Source organism: Salvia splendens, unplaced genomic scaffold, assembly GCF_004379255.2.
Source record: "Salvia splendens isolate huo1 unplaced genomic scaffold, SspV2 ctg1130, whole genome shotgun sequence".
NCBI lineage: Eukaryota > Viridiplantae > Streptophyta > Magnoliopsida > Lamiales > Lamiaceae > Salvia > Salvia splendens.
The window spans coordinates 1-17587 of NW_024598679.1; the positions used below are offsets into that span (position 1 = coordinate 1).

Below are 17587 nucleotides of genomic sequence, written 5' to 3' on the forward strand. Positions count from 1 at the left end.
AGTTGGTTAATCTAATGAATTAGGAGTACTATTTGTGAAGATATTAGAAAATGTGACCAAATAAGATAAAATTAGAAAACAGACAATAGTTGCAAAAGGAAATGAATTCCTCTCCCTCTTGTATATATAAAGCCTTTACACAGCTTAAAACAGCAATGGCGAAGCGTTTCAAGCTCAGAATTTGCAGAGCCATCGCCACCACTCTGCAATCCTGCCGCTCCAAACATCCTTCCGATCTCCCAACAGATCCCGTCCCTTCACTTTCACACCCTCCGAATTCCCTCAACCTCACGCCGCCAACCACTCGCCGCAATTCAATTGGCGAAAAGAAGAAAATGGCACGTCGTCGCCGAAATCCCCGCGCCACCGCCGCCGGAGAAGATCCGCCGCCGCTCGAAGAAGAAGAAACGATACATCCCAGCCGCTCCGCCTCAGCACTTCCTCCGCCGACAGCGGCTGGTCAGCACCGAGGAAATCGAAACCCTAGTTTCCTCATCTCCACGATCCTCCTCCCCAATCGGAGAATCGGACCCCAAACCCTAGAATTCCCGCAGCCGGAGCAGGAGATCATCTCGATCGTCGAATCGAGCGGCGGCGGAGGGGAATTCGCCTTCGCCGGCGCCGGCGAGGCTGTCGATGCTGAAGAAGCTGATTCCGTGCACGGTGGAGGGAAAGTGAAAGAGAGCTTCGCGATCGTGAAGAAATCGGAGGATCCGCTGGGGGATTTCAGGAGGTCGATGACGGATATGATCGTGGAGAAGCAGATGTTTGAGAAGAAGGATTTGGAGCAGCTGCTGCAGTGCTTCCTCTCTTGAATTCGAGGAATTACCATGGGTTATCGTCGAGGCTTTCTCCGAGATTTGGGCGGCGATGTTTACGCCGCCGACGGTGGGGAATTACCGGCGCCGGCGGCGAGTGTCGCGAGTCGCTTCGTCGTTTTAGATTATTTGAATTTGTAATTCTGTTTACGTGTTGTATGTCGCTATCACTCTCTACGGCTAATGTAAGATATTTTAGATATATATATTTATAGTGGTAGTATTAAAATGAATTATGGGTATTTTAGTTAATCTGTTAATGTCATGTGTCTAAGTTTCTTTAATGCTTTTATTTAACTCATATTATTTGTCTAACCTTGCCTGCAACATGCCCATATTCTCCTTTTTTTAGTGCATGGTTAAATCAGAATGGTCGATTGGATTACCATATAAGTGACGTTCCATTTTCAAATTATAGTCATATCTTATATGTTGAACCAAATCCATTCTATTGGTCCTAGTTGTCTGATTTAGGTTCCAAAAATATTGGAACACTAGGTTAATCGTCTAATTGTGATGCAACTAAAAAAAACATAGTTAAAAAATGGGAAATCGAAAACACTAAAATAGTACACCCCCTAATTATCCACTTTAGATCCCGCACGTGTTAAAGAAACGTAAAGAAAATTGAATTGAAAAAATTAGTGAAATATGAATCCTACTTTTATACTCTTAGGGGTGTTTGGTAGATAAGATAAGCCCTTGATAGATGAGTTATCTTGATTTATCTTGATTTATATGAGTGTTTGATAGGTAAAATAAATTATCTATATAAGACTTAGGCCCATCTCGCCCGAAATAAATTAGTTCATTTTCTCATCTATGTTATCAGGCAAAAAGAGGTGTGATAATTTATCACGCCCATATCCATCACCAAGATAAAATATAAAATTGCTAAAATACCCTCCTCTTTCATCTATTTTATCCGATTCTGTAGCCCTAATTTATGAAAAATCCCCAATTCTAAAATCCCCAATTCTTCTAGCCCTAATTCTGGGAAAGCTCTCTCCGACGGCGCCGCCGATCAATTCACCTCGACGGATTAGAACGTCAGCTCGCCGACGTGCCACCTTGTAGATTGTGATTTCCTTCCTCGACTGAATCCCTTTTTGCAAATTAATTTGCAGTTTGGTAATTATGATAATTATGACAACAACATGATTGCTGTCATTCTTGCTTCAATCTGCTATAGATATGATTGATTAATTCTTCACACCGTAGGAATGAATATATGTAGGCGAGTTTCAATTTCTAGGTATTTGCGGATTGAGATATATAGTTATTTCCATCCTCTTATTGTGATTAATTCACCATAAGATTAATTTAATTAGGTTAAATTAGTCATTTTATTTATTTATCCTAATTTTTGTCATTGTTACCAAACAAGAATACTTGATAAATTATCTTAGATTTAATCTTAATTCTTATCTTAAAGCCCATCATAATTAATTATCTTATGATAATTTAACATTCCTACCAAACACTCCCTAGTATATTAGTTTTATAATAAAAATATGAATGAAATGGATTAGTGTAATCTGAAGAAGCGTACTTACCATTTATGATAAAAAAAATGAGAGTAAACAATTAATGGGGGAACGGATGAAAATGACAAAAATGAAATTAATAGAGGACGAACCATTTTCTTCAGTGAATTGGTTATAATTTTAATATATCCATTGACTCCAAATCAAGTTGACAATTCGTGAACCAGTTACATCTATACAAAATTTTCTTTAGTTTGCAAAAAGATGGATTAGCGAAAGCGTTTGTGAAAAATGGATTAGCGTTTGCAAAAATCGAGAAAATTAGTGTGCAATCAACTGATTTAGATCTGACCACCAATTAGAGAAGAAATGTCACTCCTTCTTAAGACGTGCCTAAAACATACTATTAATCATCTTTCATACGTTCTCGTGAAGTACTTAATTCGTAGTATTTCTCTTTAAAATGTTCAAAGATAATTGAGTTATTTTACGTTTTGGCAAAAATATATTTCTTATTTTATTTATGTCATACTCCTGCTTTATTTTTTTCATATTTTATTATTCCATATATCTAACCAAACACTTTGTTTAACCTTTTGCGGATAAAAAACGATTCACTTGACAAGAAACGAAGATAGTAGTAATTCTCAATATTATTGGAAAGTTACATTGCATACTCTTAGAGCACCCACAACCGTGCTCTTGTCAGCGAGCACGGTTATGGGCTCGGCCCCACTTTTTCTGTCTGCTCTTCGGCAAGAGCACAACACCCACAGCTGTGCTCTTCCGCAAGGATGAGCACAATTCAATTTAAAATTCAATTAAATAAAAACATTTTCATAATATTAAAATTCATTAAATAACCGAAAAAATATTACAAATTACAAATAAAATAAAAAAGACATAATTAAAATCCTAAAAATTAAAAATTACATAATTAAAATCCTAAAAATTAAAAATTACATAATTAAATTCGTAAAATTAAAAAAAAAACCACTACTCGTTGCCGAATTTCTCCCACATGTGTTTGATTAAGTCTTCTTATAGCTCAATGTGGGTTCGGGTATCGCGCATTGTGTCCTTGTTTCGAGTCTCTCCCCCACCGTCGTATGCCGACCTCGGCATGGGGAGACCTCGCGGTTGAGCTTCCGGCTTCATCCTCGTCGTAGAAGCTAGCCGTCCTCGGTCCTTCGTCGGCTATAATCATGTTGTGTAAGATAATACACGTGAACATGATGTCGGCGATATTATTCACGTACCAGAGCCGAGCCGGGGCCTTCACAATGTTGAATCGGGCTTGAAGGACCCCAAAGGCTCTTTCGACGTCTTTCCGCGCGGACTCTTGAAGCTAAGCAAAAAGAACCCGTCTCGAGTCTTGCGGGTTGCTGAGCGTCTTCACGAAAGTCGACCACCTTGGGTAGATACCATCGGCGAGATAGTAACCCATGTGGTATGTATTTCCGTTAATGGTGAAGTCGATCGTCGGTGCTACACCATTCATCACATCATTGAAGAGTGGTGAAGAATATAGCACGTTCAAGTCGTTGTTGGATCCGGCAACGCCGAAATATACAGGCCAAATCCATAGGCGGTAGTCGACGATCGCCTCAAGGATAAGTGTTGGGCCGCTGCCTTTGTGACCGCTTAAGTGTTACCCCCTCCAAGCAGTCGGGCAATTCTTCCACCTCCAATGCATGCAGTCAATGCTGCCAAGCATTCCGGGAAAGCCATGGACTGATTCGTGAAGACGAAGCAACCGTTGGCAATCATCGGTGGTGGGTACCCGAAGGAATTCATCACCGAAAGCTGTACGAACGCCCTCGCAAAAATTTTTTAGACAAAGGATTCCAGTGGACTCACCGACATGCAAATACTCGTCGAAGAGGTCGGCCGTTTACCCAATAGCGAGTTGTCGGATGGCACACGTACACTTTTGCAACGATGTGATACTTTGCTGGCCGGCTGCATCTGGACCTGTTTGGAAGAATTCAACACGTGCGGACAATGTGTTGACAATTCGCATAAACAAGCGTTTTGACATGCAAAAACGGCGCTTGAAGTAATCTGCCGGAATCCGCGACTGGTCGGCAAAATAGTCGACAACGAGCCTTTCGTGGGCTCCCTCCCGGTCACGATGGATGTAGCGGCGAGTTGATCTAGATCGTTGAGGAGGAGGAGCGGGGGTATTCGCCGCGACATATGCTTCATAAGCGGCACGATGTTGTTCGTAGTATTCTTGTTCTTCGCGCTCCGCTTTCGCCATAAGATGGGTGAAATCCATTTGAGGTATTGAGTGAGAGATGAAGGTGAAGATATGTTGTATGAAAATTATGAATGAGAGATGATTTGATGTGATAAATGGATGATGAATGTGTGTATTTATAGATGATTTTAGGGAAAAAAAATACAGAAAAACGGGCAAAAAAGGGCCATATTTTTGGGATTTGGAAAATATTTTTTTATCAATTTTTATAATTAAATACCGAATTTTTAAAAAATAAAAATAAAAATATTCAAAGCCACGTCAGCTGCTCGCTGGCACGAACGTGCTGGATGCTTCGAGCAGCGTCGTGCCAGCGGCGCGAGCGCAGCGGCGGACGACCTCCTCCGTGCTCTGGCACGGACGGACGGACGCCGTCCGTCCACCGTTGCAGATGCTCTTAGGAGTGTTTGACAGGAAAGACCAAGTCTTATAAATCAATATGTATTATAAGTGATATTATTTCAAAATTAAATATCGATACTACTCCCTCAGCCAGCGAATAAGAGTCTCATTTTTTCATTTTGATCCGTCCGCAAATAAGAGTCTCGTTTCATAATTACCATAAATAGTAAAAATTTCAACATTCCACCAACTCATTCCACTCACATATCATTTAAAACTAAAATATACAAGTGAGACTCATATCCCACTAACTTTCTCCCGCCCACTTTTTTTAACATTTCTTAAAACTCGTGTCGAAAATGAATGTGACTCTTATTCGCGAACGAGGAAGTATCTATTTAATCGAACAATACCCTTTTTTTTATATCAAACCTAGCTTTGGTTAAGATTTGATAGGGGAGCATTATTTTAATCAACCACTTTTTATGTCCTTTGAATGATAATCACCCATTGCACATGTTATGGAAATCATTATCATTATTACAATAATCTTTTTTGTTGCCTATTTGTCACTACAATAGTACTATTTGTGTAACATCAGGTTGACTATGTATACCAACTTTTGAGACCAAGAATAAAAAGTAAAGAGTTCAAATTTCATCGAACCATATAAAACAAATTGTTTTTTAGACATATTTATAATATATTGAATTTGAATTAATATACTAATTATATTTACATATATTCTTGTGCACATTCTCATAGAATTAGATAAAATATTTATGATTAGCCAAAATATGGCCAAATACATTACTCTTTTTTTTTTCGTTCTACTTTACCTAGTGTTCTAAATAAACTTCCAAGACAATGTATTGCTATACCATCGTTGATGATTCTTGTGTTAATAATCTTATTCCTTTCTTTCTTCTATATTTTGACCTAATATCAGTCAACGACAATGAATTACACAATCATCATTCAACTATAGTATCAGTCTCATTTTCTTGAGATTAATTAGCTATCTGATCATTTCGATTCTTGCTATCGTTGACGCTTTGGGAAATGATTCCCTGTCCCTTCTATTTTGTTCTATTATATACCACTATTTGATATTATAACACCGTCTATAAATTGATATTAATGGCAAATCCAGATGGGGTCGGTGGTTCGACCGATCCCACTGTCGATCCATTAAGACTGAAAATTCCATTAAATTTGATCTTTGAAGCTGCCGAAACTCCACTCCAACCTTGTTCACTTTCATCTTCCGTACACGTATTCATTGCTAGCAACTATTGTCGCACCGCCTCTGCCTTACGACGCCACTAATGACAGTGTTCGAACTCATAAGTTCCGTTTTTTGAACTTGCCATTTTGTTAATTATGGGCTTTGGTTGAGGTTTGAAAGTGGACAAGTGTCACACATAGAGTGTATGCATAATTTGTACTCCCTCCGTCCGCGAATAAGAGTCTCATTTTTTCATCTCCCTCCGTCCGCGAATAGAAGTCCCGGTTCACTTTTACCATAAATGGTAATAGGTCTCACCTTTCACTAACTCATTTCATTTACATTTTATTTAAAACTAATATATACAAGTGGGATCTCTATTCCACTAACTTTTTTTCACCCACTTTTCTTAAAACTCGTGTCGAAAAAAATGAGACTCCTAATAGCGGACGGATGTTTATCAAATTTTAAGACAACGGTAAGGGTGGATGTTTATCCAATTTGGAACTACTGAAGATGAGTAGTCGAGATGCAGACTCTGATTACTACTCAGTACTCACATATGTATACTTCTCTTCTTTCTAGATTAGATTTTCAATTTGTTTGCTATCTTCAATATTGATGAAAATTCAGTTTGCTACAAATGGAAAAAACTTGACAGAACGCTTCTTTTCTCACGCTATCAGAGATTCGTTTACCTCTCTATTCTGTTTTCCAAATCTATCCATTTACATATGCAATCTCTCATATCTCTCACATAGTATTCAATCTAATTTCTGACTTTAGGGCACTGTTTCTACTACTCAATGAACAGGAACAATTTAATAATACAGGCAAATATATTTGTTGTTGCTACTTAATAGACATTAACTACTATATAACATAAGCCATAATAGACTTTATCCAGGATTAAATTAGTTATAGGAGTGTGGTCTGATAGATAATCGTGAGATACGTTGTAATCTTAGCACAATGAAAATATGCCAAGATACATCGTCACATGTCAAGATTTTGAGAAAAATGCCAACCGAATAAGAGATAAGAATAAACATAACCTCTAATCATGAACCACAGTGGAAACCGAACAGGGCCATAGGCTATGCATACAAAAGAAAGATGGAAATGTCTAAATGAACCTCTCTTAATAACTTACAATAAGATAAAAATATGTAGTACTAGTAATTAGGACTTAAAAAGAAAAGGACAAGTATTTCCAAATTCCTAAAATATGAGCTTCAGCAATGTCACTTTAACCTGTCTTCCTTGAAAGTAAAGTGATTGATGAATAGTTGTAGTAACTTGGCCACAACATAAATCCATCAGAAAGGACGCAACTGGAAAATTCACATGCGTGTATAAAATCTATTAGTATATAAAAAGAAAAATAAAGGCATCACAAGAGAGAAGTGCAGATAAACAAAATGCATAATTTAGCATAGAGAAATAGAAAAAAACTGGGAATGAAACAAAGACAGTACTGGTAAATCCTAGATGAATACTGATGTGGAGGAGACAAACATATAGTAACTGCTAATTGGTGAATGGATAAGCTTTATTGGTTGTTGGGGAAAGAATTTAGTTTCAGGAAGTTAGAAAAGACAATGACAATAATGATGTGTGTATGTGTGTGTGAGAGAGAGAGAGAGAAGAGAGAGCGAGAGAGAGAGAGAGAGACTGAAAAGTAGATCTTGATGCAGGAGTATCATGATGGTAGCATATGCATGCATGCTTCACCAACAGACCAAGCATAAAGAGAAAGCATTCATTTTCCAAAACTAGATATCATAATAAACTAAAGTTATTTCGAAATTGAAGGTGAAAGATGAAAGCAAATATGGACTTTTAACTGTATAATTTTCAATGAAAAATTTGAAGAAGAATACATTTTGTAACTACTCGAACATGTCATAATAAGAAGCAGGTTAGAACAGTACCAATTTCTAAAGAGGCATACAACAACTCCACGAGTATCGAATTTACTGTGGTGGAATATGCATATGTTGAGGTGGGGGCATGGACATATGCTGCATGGGATGGGTTCCACCCACGAGATGCTGAGGGGCGGCGGTGGTCGCCAACCAGGTGGAGCAGCCATTCCAGATGGAGGCGGTGGAGGTCTCATAGGAGCTGGGGCCATTTGTGGAGGTGGTGGCGGCATGCTTCTGAACTGCTGCATTGGTGGAGGAATGCCAGCATGACCAGGTTGCGGTGGCTGACCCTGCCAAGATGGCGCTTGCATCTGCATAGGCTGATACATGTTCTGTGGGGGAGGCACACTGAGTGCTGGGATTGGAGGGGGAGGAACAGGGCCGTTTGTGAAGGGCCTTGGTGCGACTGGGGCGCTGACACCACCGTTTTGCTGAGGTATTGTTGGAGGTCCACTTGCAAACATGGTGTGGGGCCGACTTCTTATTGTAGTAGGATTACTAGCAGCAAGAACTCTTTCTGCAATTTGTAATGGAGGGAAACTGCTTCAGTAATGAACTATAACACTCAGACTATAAGGTCTTAGTGGCGAGAACTAGGAGCTTAGAAATCTTAAGCAGAACTCACCTGCAGGGGTGCCATGGCGCTCTCCTTTTGTATCTTTCTTGTATGCATAAGACACTGTTATCTGACGATTGCAGAGATACTGGCCATTCATCGTCTGTGGAATGAAGAATATTAGGATATTCAAAATTTTCAAATACTTGAGCCATTTGAAAGTGAGAGAAAAGTTTCCAAGTACTCTATAAATTATCAGAGGGAGAATAACCAATTCAGGTGCAAACATATGCCCCATCCTCCTAGGAGAGAATCAATCATTTTCGTAGCGCCAATTCTTCAAGGAATCAAAGGTGAGAGCACAAAACCAAGTTAACTAACATTATACATTGGTATCACACAAGACAGAAGATAGACACCAGAGCATGATGAGGACCTTCAAGGTTCAAGCTATTAATTTAGGATGCTGACATGCCGTTGCTGTATAAATGATATTGTTTCCTACTTCTATCATTCTGGAGTATTATTATCATATCAAAGCAGGATGTTCAACCCGACTTCAAGTCTAGTTAGGCAATGCGTGCGGCAAAAACATGTTATAATAATAATAATAATAATTATAATAATAATAATAATAATAATGATCATGATAATAATATATTAAAACAATAGTAACAAAAACTCCCTCCATCCCAAGGAAGATGACCCCTTCCTTGGTCGTCACGGGATTTTATGCAACTTTATTTTGTGTGTTGAGTAGAGGGAATAAAATAAGAGAGCGGGAACAAAGTAGAGAAAAAAGTGTTTCCATTTGTGGTAATGAGCCATCTTGATTGGGACAACCCAAAAGGGAAAGTGGGTCATCTTTGGTGTGAGGGAGTATATTACAATGAATTCCACAAATTTTATTAAATTTAAAAAAAATCATATATATGGAAATATAATTTTTTAGACAGAAAATATTACCTCAATAGAAGCATCAGACGCCTCGAAAGAATCATAGCTAATAAAACCAAAACCACGAGAATTTCCAGTTTCAGGATCTCTCATTATCTGCAAATGACACCAAAACTTAAAAGCCCAGCAGCAAATGAAAGGCAACCACACTATCACAGGTGACACTTCAAAAAAAAAAATTACATCATTCATCACGATGCATTAAACATGGAAACAACAAAAGATTAATGAAGGGTAATGGGAACACACAGACAAGAATCCTAACTACAGATGAACTAAAAATCAGTGAAATATGCAACTTGAGGCAGTAGGAGGATTATGAACAAATAAATAAAGAAGTAAAAAAGAACAATTACTACAAACGGTAATTCAAAAATGAAAAGGAAAGAAATTCTTATTAACTGACACATAAACTTCAGCACTAAAGAATTTTAAACAAAGAGGCAGGAATCTCTAGAATGCTAGCAAGATACTATATCTCAATGAAACATATCGTTTCAGTGTCTTATAATCGGAGAGAAAGTGCATGACACAAAATGTTTGAGTGTCTTATAATTGGAGAACGTATATTTCCACCCTCCACACAGAGCACACGAAAACAACAAGAATAAACGGATAAGTCCAAGAGATGGCAGGTGCCAAACCTTTGGATTTGCAACAATAACACCAAAAGCACTGAAAGTGTCATAAAGAAGCTTTTCATCAACATCCTGCAAATATAAGACCATTCAGCACTGGATCAACAAAAATCTCAAACAATTTAACCACAATTAAATATATGTCTACATCATTACATAAGTTAAAATAAATAATTTGATGGAACATAGAGCGATTGACAGAGACAGTAAAATAATTCTTACAGGATCAAGGTTTCCGATAAAAAGGTTAGCTCCAACATCGACACTTTTCTTATCTTGTGAAGCCTACAGTCCAAATAACGATCTTTCATAACCAAATCGAACAATGGAAAGTATGCAATTGCCTGAACGAAAACATAAATGCATACAATATACCTTATTTACTCGAATAGGTTTTCCAAACAACTTAATCATATTAAGAACTTTGATTGCCTGCAAAAGGAATTGATGATCAAAACATATGAAATGAGATAAGGAAATGAAAATTGTGGTATTGATAATGTTAGAAGTGAAAAAGATTACATAATCGGCATCTTCTTCGCTTCTAAATTCCACAAATCCATAGCCTTGATGAGCACTTGTAACCCTGTCCTTGGGCACATATACATTAACTGGAACAAGCAAAAATAGAGATAAATATAAAGGAAAGAGTGCGTAACGAAGCAACAAAATCTACTAAGTTACTTAGGTTTACAGAATAAGGTCTATAAAAAAAAGCAGAGACATACCAACTGGACCTGCTTGCACAAACAGCTCCCATAATAACTCTTCACCTGCCTGTATGTCCACATAAAAGATAAACCATAAGTCTTCAGATACCAAGGGAAACATACATCATATGTTGGTTGGTGGCTTGGTGCACACTATAAAACAGGCACCATACGGTTAAGCTCTCAGAATAAACAAAATACAATGAGTAGTTGGACACCAATACAAAACAGCCAATCAGATAGTAAATGTGAAATTCAGGCAATACAAAATTCTAAAACCAAGAAGGAATAACAATATAAGTGCATATAAAATAGATAAAAAAAATTGAACAATGCAAAAACCTAGGATGTAGAATAAAGCAATGCAGAATGAACATAAGTGACCTTGGATCTAAAACGAAAAACTTATTCCGTAGTAAACTATAACCACCCAAGTCATTAGAACTTCAAGGCCGTTACCAAGAATCCTTCAAAAATTTCCTTAAATCTGACATCGGAAACATTTTCCAACATTACAGTGTCAATAACTAAATGCACGAAACTCCATTAACATCATTACTAGATGTGCCAGCTAATGGAACTTTACTTTACTCGTTTGAGTTCCCTCGTAACCATGGAACTCTTAAGCCAGCTTAAAAACTAGTACTGAACTGGTGCATAAACATAGCAAAAGTGAAACCAATAAATTTCTCTAAATTCGCAGGTTATTTTAAAAAATTCTCAATTCCCGGATCAATTTGAGCCGGTACAGTAGGCAAACAGACTTAAACCCTAGGTCAAATTGACAGCACAAGAAAATGAGGGTAACAAGTAAACAGTACCTTATTTTCGAGATTTCCGACGTATACGGTGGCTTCTTGGTTGCGCTCGGCGGAGTGCTGGCCGAGAAGATTTGCTCCGACGCCCGGCGCTATTCTGGTCGTCATCAACACTTCCACTAGCAGCAAATGTGAAGCTTAGAGAGGTTTATATCTAATTCTTTTCTTATTTTCTAAATGAAGTCATTTTTCCAGAATTAAAAATAAGGAAAAAGAATAAATAACAAACCAAAATGTAATTATGAGAAATTTGGGGGGCTTCGGGTGGGAGGTTACAATTAAAAGGGGTTACTTTGTTTAATTGAAAATCTTGCGAGGTCGAAGCTAATAAAAGAAAAATGGTAAAACCCCAAATAAAACCTTTCGCCGCCGCACGGCTCCGTTCCGCCAACTTCATTCCGATTTATTTCGCGGCCACCGTTTTCAAGGGTAATTACAGGGAGAGAGAGAGAGTGAGAGAATCCGCGGCGTGTGGCTATTTGAACAAACTGGTAAGCTGATATTTTTCCCATTTGTTTTTCCTCTTCTCATTTTCTTTCTGAGCTACTACGCATATTCAACTTTGCTCTACTGTCAGCATACATATTTGTCTATGCGAGTAAATTATTGTGCTATAATTCGTAGCTATTGTTCTGTCATGTTGTGTTTTGTGAAATGCTGGATTGTAAATAATTAACTTGTGAAAGAACAATCGAGGTACACACTGCATTAGCTGAATCCCTATTTGTTGTCTGTTTTTGAAGTTTCAATTTTTTTAGGTCTGTAAATTGAATAGCGAGTAGAAAGAAGGAACCTCGGCAAACTGTGGCCAATTTAAGAGCATGAAATCTTAGAGCTTGATGCAATTGTTCTCTCAACTTGTTGTATTTGTGTGCTGTGTGTTTTTCCCTCTTTTCTATGGGGGGTGGTACTGTCGGAATATCATGATTCATGAATGTTGTTGAGTCATTTTGTAATTCCCGACGTTTCCATGTTGTCGCGTTGCAATAATGGCTATTGCTCTCTGGCATAATCTCACGGAGGATGTATCTAACTGCATATTTGTTACTAAGTTGGGAATTTTATTTATTGAAAAACCAGTTGGTTGATCCCAATGTTGCTTCTTCGATTTTTCCCCTTAACTGTCTTTTTTTAAGTTAGGGGGTTGTGATTTGTACCGAGTTCTGTCATCCTAGCAGAGGGGAGGATGAATCCCACAAGCCATTAAAGCTTGTGGTTGTAAACAAATACGTAGTTCACTATTAGATATAGCATCACTCGTGGATTGTACTTCTCTTCTGGAGTTTGATGAGTTTGTTGGTTTGCTGAAAATTTGAACTGCTTGTAATGTTTATCTGTATGTCTCTTGTGCTAGATATGTTGGATTGCTAAGATAAGAGAGCTGAAGAACAAGAATGGTATTATCAAACAAGAAGCTGAAGGAGAAGCTACGAGCTGCTAAAGCCACAGTAATCACAATCTCGGGAGGTCAGAATAACTTAGTAGACAAAAGTCATGAGAAATCCCAGGCTATTTCTTCTAAAGCCTCGGATTCCTTGAGGGTTATCCAGAATCTAGAGGCACAAAAGTCCAAATCATCTAAAAGAGAAAGACCTAAAAGAGTAAAACCAAAGCAAAAGGCACTGTCGGAGAATGCAGACATTACTAAAAATGGTGGAACAAGTGGTGATGTGGTGCTAAAGCAACAAGATGGGCTGAATTCAGATACTATGCAGGAGAAGAAGAAGAAGGTGAAGAAAAGGAAGAATGATGAAAGTGGGGCATCAGAGAACGTAAAGAAGAAAAGGAAGAAGAGAGATGAAAGTGAGACATCAGAGAATGTGGAGAAGAAGCAAAAAGATGAAAGTGAGGCTTCAGTTAAAGTGAAGAAGAAAAGCAACAAGAAGAAGAAGAGGCCACGACAGTGGTGGATGATAAAGAAGAGAAAGAATGACTATAAAAAAAATGAGGAGGCGGAAGATGGGGCAGTCAAGGAAGGAGTTAACCACAATGACAATGGATCTACTATGGAGCAACTTGTGGCAAATACTGATGTGAGCATTGATAATGATAGGTATGCCATTCCTGACTTTATTCTATTGGATGGTTTATATATGTCGCAGACTTTGCTTGTAAATAGACCTTATTTGACAGTAGTATATTTTTTATTTACCAATCAGAAGGCTGAACAGTAATTGTTTAATTTTCTCATTTGAAGGTTGTATGGTAAACTTTTTTCAATATTGCTATTTTGTTTAATGAGCTGAGCTTGTGATATGTAGGTCTCCTTTTTTGTGGCTCATTTGCATAGAACTATGTCAAATTGCATGAGTAGCATATTAACTCATACTTTCTTAACTTTAATTATTGGATTGAACTTATCAGAAGACCTCATAACTCACTTGCCAAAAGAGCAAGACTAGCAACCCTTCTTGTGTTCTTTTATGCACAAAGAGTACTTGACCAACCTCGACATAGTTATCCTTCCTCTTTGCCTTCTCCTAGCTGTTTTTAGCTTTTCAGTGGACAGCTAGTAACATGATTCTTATGAAAATTTAGCATGATAATGCAATGCCTTTTTGCTTCAACACTTACTTTGGGCAGCTGTAGGCTGTAATTTTGTCTCGAGTTTTTGCAACAGGGTTGCTTTACATTTTGAAACTTTTAAAACTTCTCATATTTTATGCATAGCTCTGAATAGTTTCACTCATCACATCTTTCTTCATCCTGCAGAATTAATTTAGAGAGTTCTCAGAAAGTGTATGTTGGAGGCATTCCATACTACTCCAATGAGGATGATATTAGAAGTTACTTTGAAGGTTGTGGAACCATTACTTTCATTGATTGTATGACATTTCCAGACACTGGGAAGTTCCGAGGAATAGCATTTATCACTTTCAAGGTAGATTCTCTGACTGGATAGAGGATGAATTTTTATGATTTGTTCGAACATTCCGTAGTTGGTGTTATTTCTTAGGACGTGGAACCAATCTAAAACGCTATAATGCATGCATGACAAGTACATCAGGTATGACAGAGAACGGGGATTCTATTAGATTAGTTATCTTATTTATGTTTTTGCTGCATTTCAGCTAGCTGTTGAATCATAGTTTCTGAAATTCAAGGGAAGTAAATCAATCTTATACAATGTTAACTCAGCTTATTTTATAGATTGTAAGATCATAGTATATTTTAAAAGGGGAAATATCAGTTTGTGTCCTATTACACTTTTCTATAATATACCAACTTCAACATTTTCTCAATAATGTGGGTTTTGCTTAAATTATGAGATGGAAATAACGATTGCATGTCTTTCTGATATGGCCCTGGAGATTTTCAGTTCCATCATGGCATGTTTTCCTTGAGAGGCAAGGATAACCATCATTGTACCTCTCTTTGATGATAGTTCGAGCCCCCTTGTGTAGCTATGACCATTATTTTTCCATTAAATTACTGTATCAAGTTGATGTAGAGGCATGGTCACTTTCATAATGTTAATTTGTGCTCTTTTTCTTGTAGACCGAAGCTGCAGCTAAGAGAGCATTGGCACTTGATGGTTCTGACATGTAAGCTTATAGTACTATTGTAACACTCGATGTTCCTGTTCACTTTGTCTTTATCTGAATTTCTACTATTTTCCAGGGGTGGTTTTTTCCTTAAAATCCAGCCTTTCAAGCCAACTAAAGAAAACAAGTTACCCAATTTTGCACCATCTGTTGAGGAGGGCTACAATAGGATATATGTGGGTAATCTGGCATGGGATATAACCGAGGATGATTTGAAGAATACTCTTTCCGGCTGCGCAATTAAATCTATTCGGTTTGGTGAAGATAAAGAGACGGGGGAGTTCAAGGGATATGCCCATGTCGATTTCGATGACAGCCTCTCTCTAAAAACAGCTTTGAACTTGGATCAAACCGTAGTCTGTGGGAGGCCTATTAAAATAAGCTGTGCCGTGAAGAAAAGCACTGCTTTTGAGTCGAAACCAATTCGAAAAGATAATCAAGTCGAGAATGGCAAGGGGGTCTCTGCTGCCAGTTTGAAGGCTCCACCTAAAGACTATCAAGGCAATGCGGTAGCTGCTGCTGCCAGTTTAAAGGTGCCACCAGAAGACTATCAAGTCGACCATTATAATACTAGCAGTGTCACAACTGATGTTAGTTCAAAGATACGGAGGCGAACATGTTACGAATGTGGAGAAAAAGGCCATCTTTCATCAGCTTGCCCGAAGATACAAGCTGCTGCTCCTACAAATCCAGGTGCACAACCGCAGTTACCTGCTGCTGCCAGTTTAAAGGTGCCACAAGAAGACTATCAAGTCGACTATCATAATACTAGTGTAGAAGTAGAAAAGCAAGTTACAAGCAGTGCCACAGCTGATGTTAGTTCAAAGATACGGAGGCGAACATGTTACGAATGTGGAGAAAAAGGGCATCTTTCATCAGCTTGCCCAAAGAGACAAGCTGCTGCTACAAATCCAGGTATACAACTGCTGGTACCTGCTGCTGCCAGTTTAAAGGTGCCACAAGAAAACTATCAAGTCAACCATTATAATGCTACTGTAGAAGTTGAAAAGCAAGTTCCTAGCAGTGTCGGCTGCTATGAGTTCAAAGATACGGGAGGAACATGTTACGATGTGGGGAAAAGGGACATCTTTCATCGGATTGCCCGAAGGTACAAGCTGCTGCTCCTACAACTCCAGGTACAGCATAGTCCAGTATTGAGAATGCCACACCATGTGGTCGGCGACAACTCCGGAGAAAAAAAATAGAAAAAGGAGAGGAGGCTTGTTAATTTATACATTTGAAATTAGAATATTGAGAATGAATTGACAATGAGAGGGAAGCTTGTGCTTCTTTCATTTTTGCTCCCATTTTTCCCATTGTACTTCTAGCTTTCATGCAAAATTGTTGTTATATTATGCAGTATTTTATCCACAAAAAAACATGACACAAGGTTAGAATTCACTTTGATTTTCTGTCTAATTTCTCAGTCGTGCAATGTATTCATCTACTTCAGTTATTTCTTGTCTAATCACATAAACCAACTGTGAATGAGATAAAGAATAATTCGAGCCAAATACAGTGAACATTGCTGCCTTGTCGTCTGAAATATTTTGTAACTATATTTTAGCAAAGTATAATCAATTATAAATTTGAAGTTGACAAATAATCAAAAGGCTCCAGACAAAATCACATGCCTGTGTTAAATTAATAGGGATTTTGTAGATATATATTCAACCTTTTAAATTAAAGTCGTTGACATCCAGCATTTTGAAATAAAATGATTCTGTTTCTTAAAAAGAAAGAATAGTGTATATGAGGTAGGTGGTGTTAGGCATAGTTGATTTGGAAGTCATTAATTTAATTATCGGCCAGTTGTGGAGCCACTGAAATTTCGTACTCACAAATCAACTACACAACCGTATCAATGAAAGAAGAATGATTAATCATATTGTAATGCCTCAATTTTAAGCCAAAGTCATTTTTATTATAGTCTTAATAATCGAAATATTTTAAAAAGCTTGGACTTTGCTCCACAGTTTGATTTATGGCCGAAATTATTTTTTTTGTCAGAATATGTAAATAGGACGATCAATTTATTGTCAATATTTTTTTCTCATTACTACCCGAAATACATTTTTCTATGCTAATTAATCTGAGATGTCTTGTTATTTATTTGGAATCAATGTCTGACATTTATGGTCAAATTAGTGTAGAAGTGATGCCAGATTGGGTCATGGTGCAAACAATTCCACACTAATAATGAACTTCATATGTTTCACTCTTTGCAATTTAGAGTTGATTTGAATCTCTAAGTTAGAATTGTTAACTGAGTCGGACGGAGCGCATCAGTGAAACGA

General features: G+C 37.7%; 1 protein-coding gene and 2 pseudogenes across 1 annotated transcript; 2 read left to right on the forward strand and 1 right to left on the reverse strand.

Annotated features, from left to right (window-relative positions):
* Nucleotides 1-143: 143 nt before the first annotated feature.
* Nucleotides 144-942, forward strand: LOC121788735 (annotated as a pseudogene).
* A 6300-nt stretch (nucleotides 943-7242) lies between these two features.
* LOC121788736 lies at nucleotides 7243-11914 on the reverse strand (annotated as a pseudogene).
* A 199-nt stretch (nucleotides 11915-12113) lies between these two features.
* LOC121788734 (protein gar2-like) lies at nucleotides 12114-16426 on the forward strand (the record flags this gene model as incomplete). Its single annotated transcript, XM_042187349.1, has 5 exons — nucleotides 12114-12236; nucleotides 13100-13798; nucleotides 14458-14626; nucleotides 15244-15290; nucleotides 15367-16426. Coding segments are annotated over exons 2-5 (1935 nt in total), but the record flags the coding sequence as incomplete, so codon positions are not given.
* Between the last annotated feature and the right edge of the window lie 1161 nt (nucleotides 16427-17587).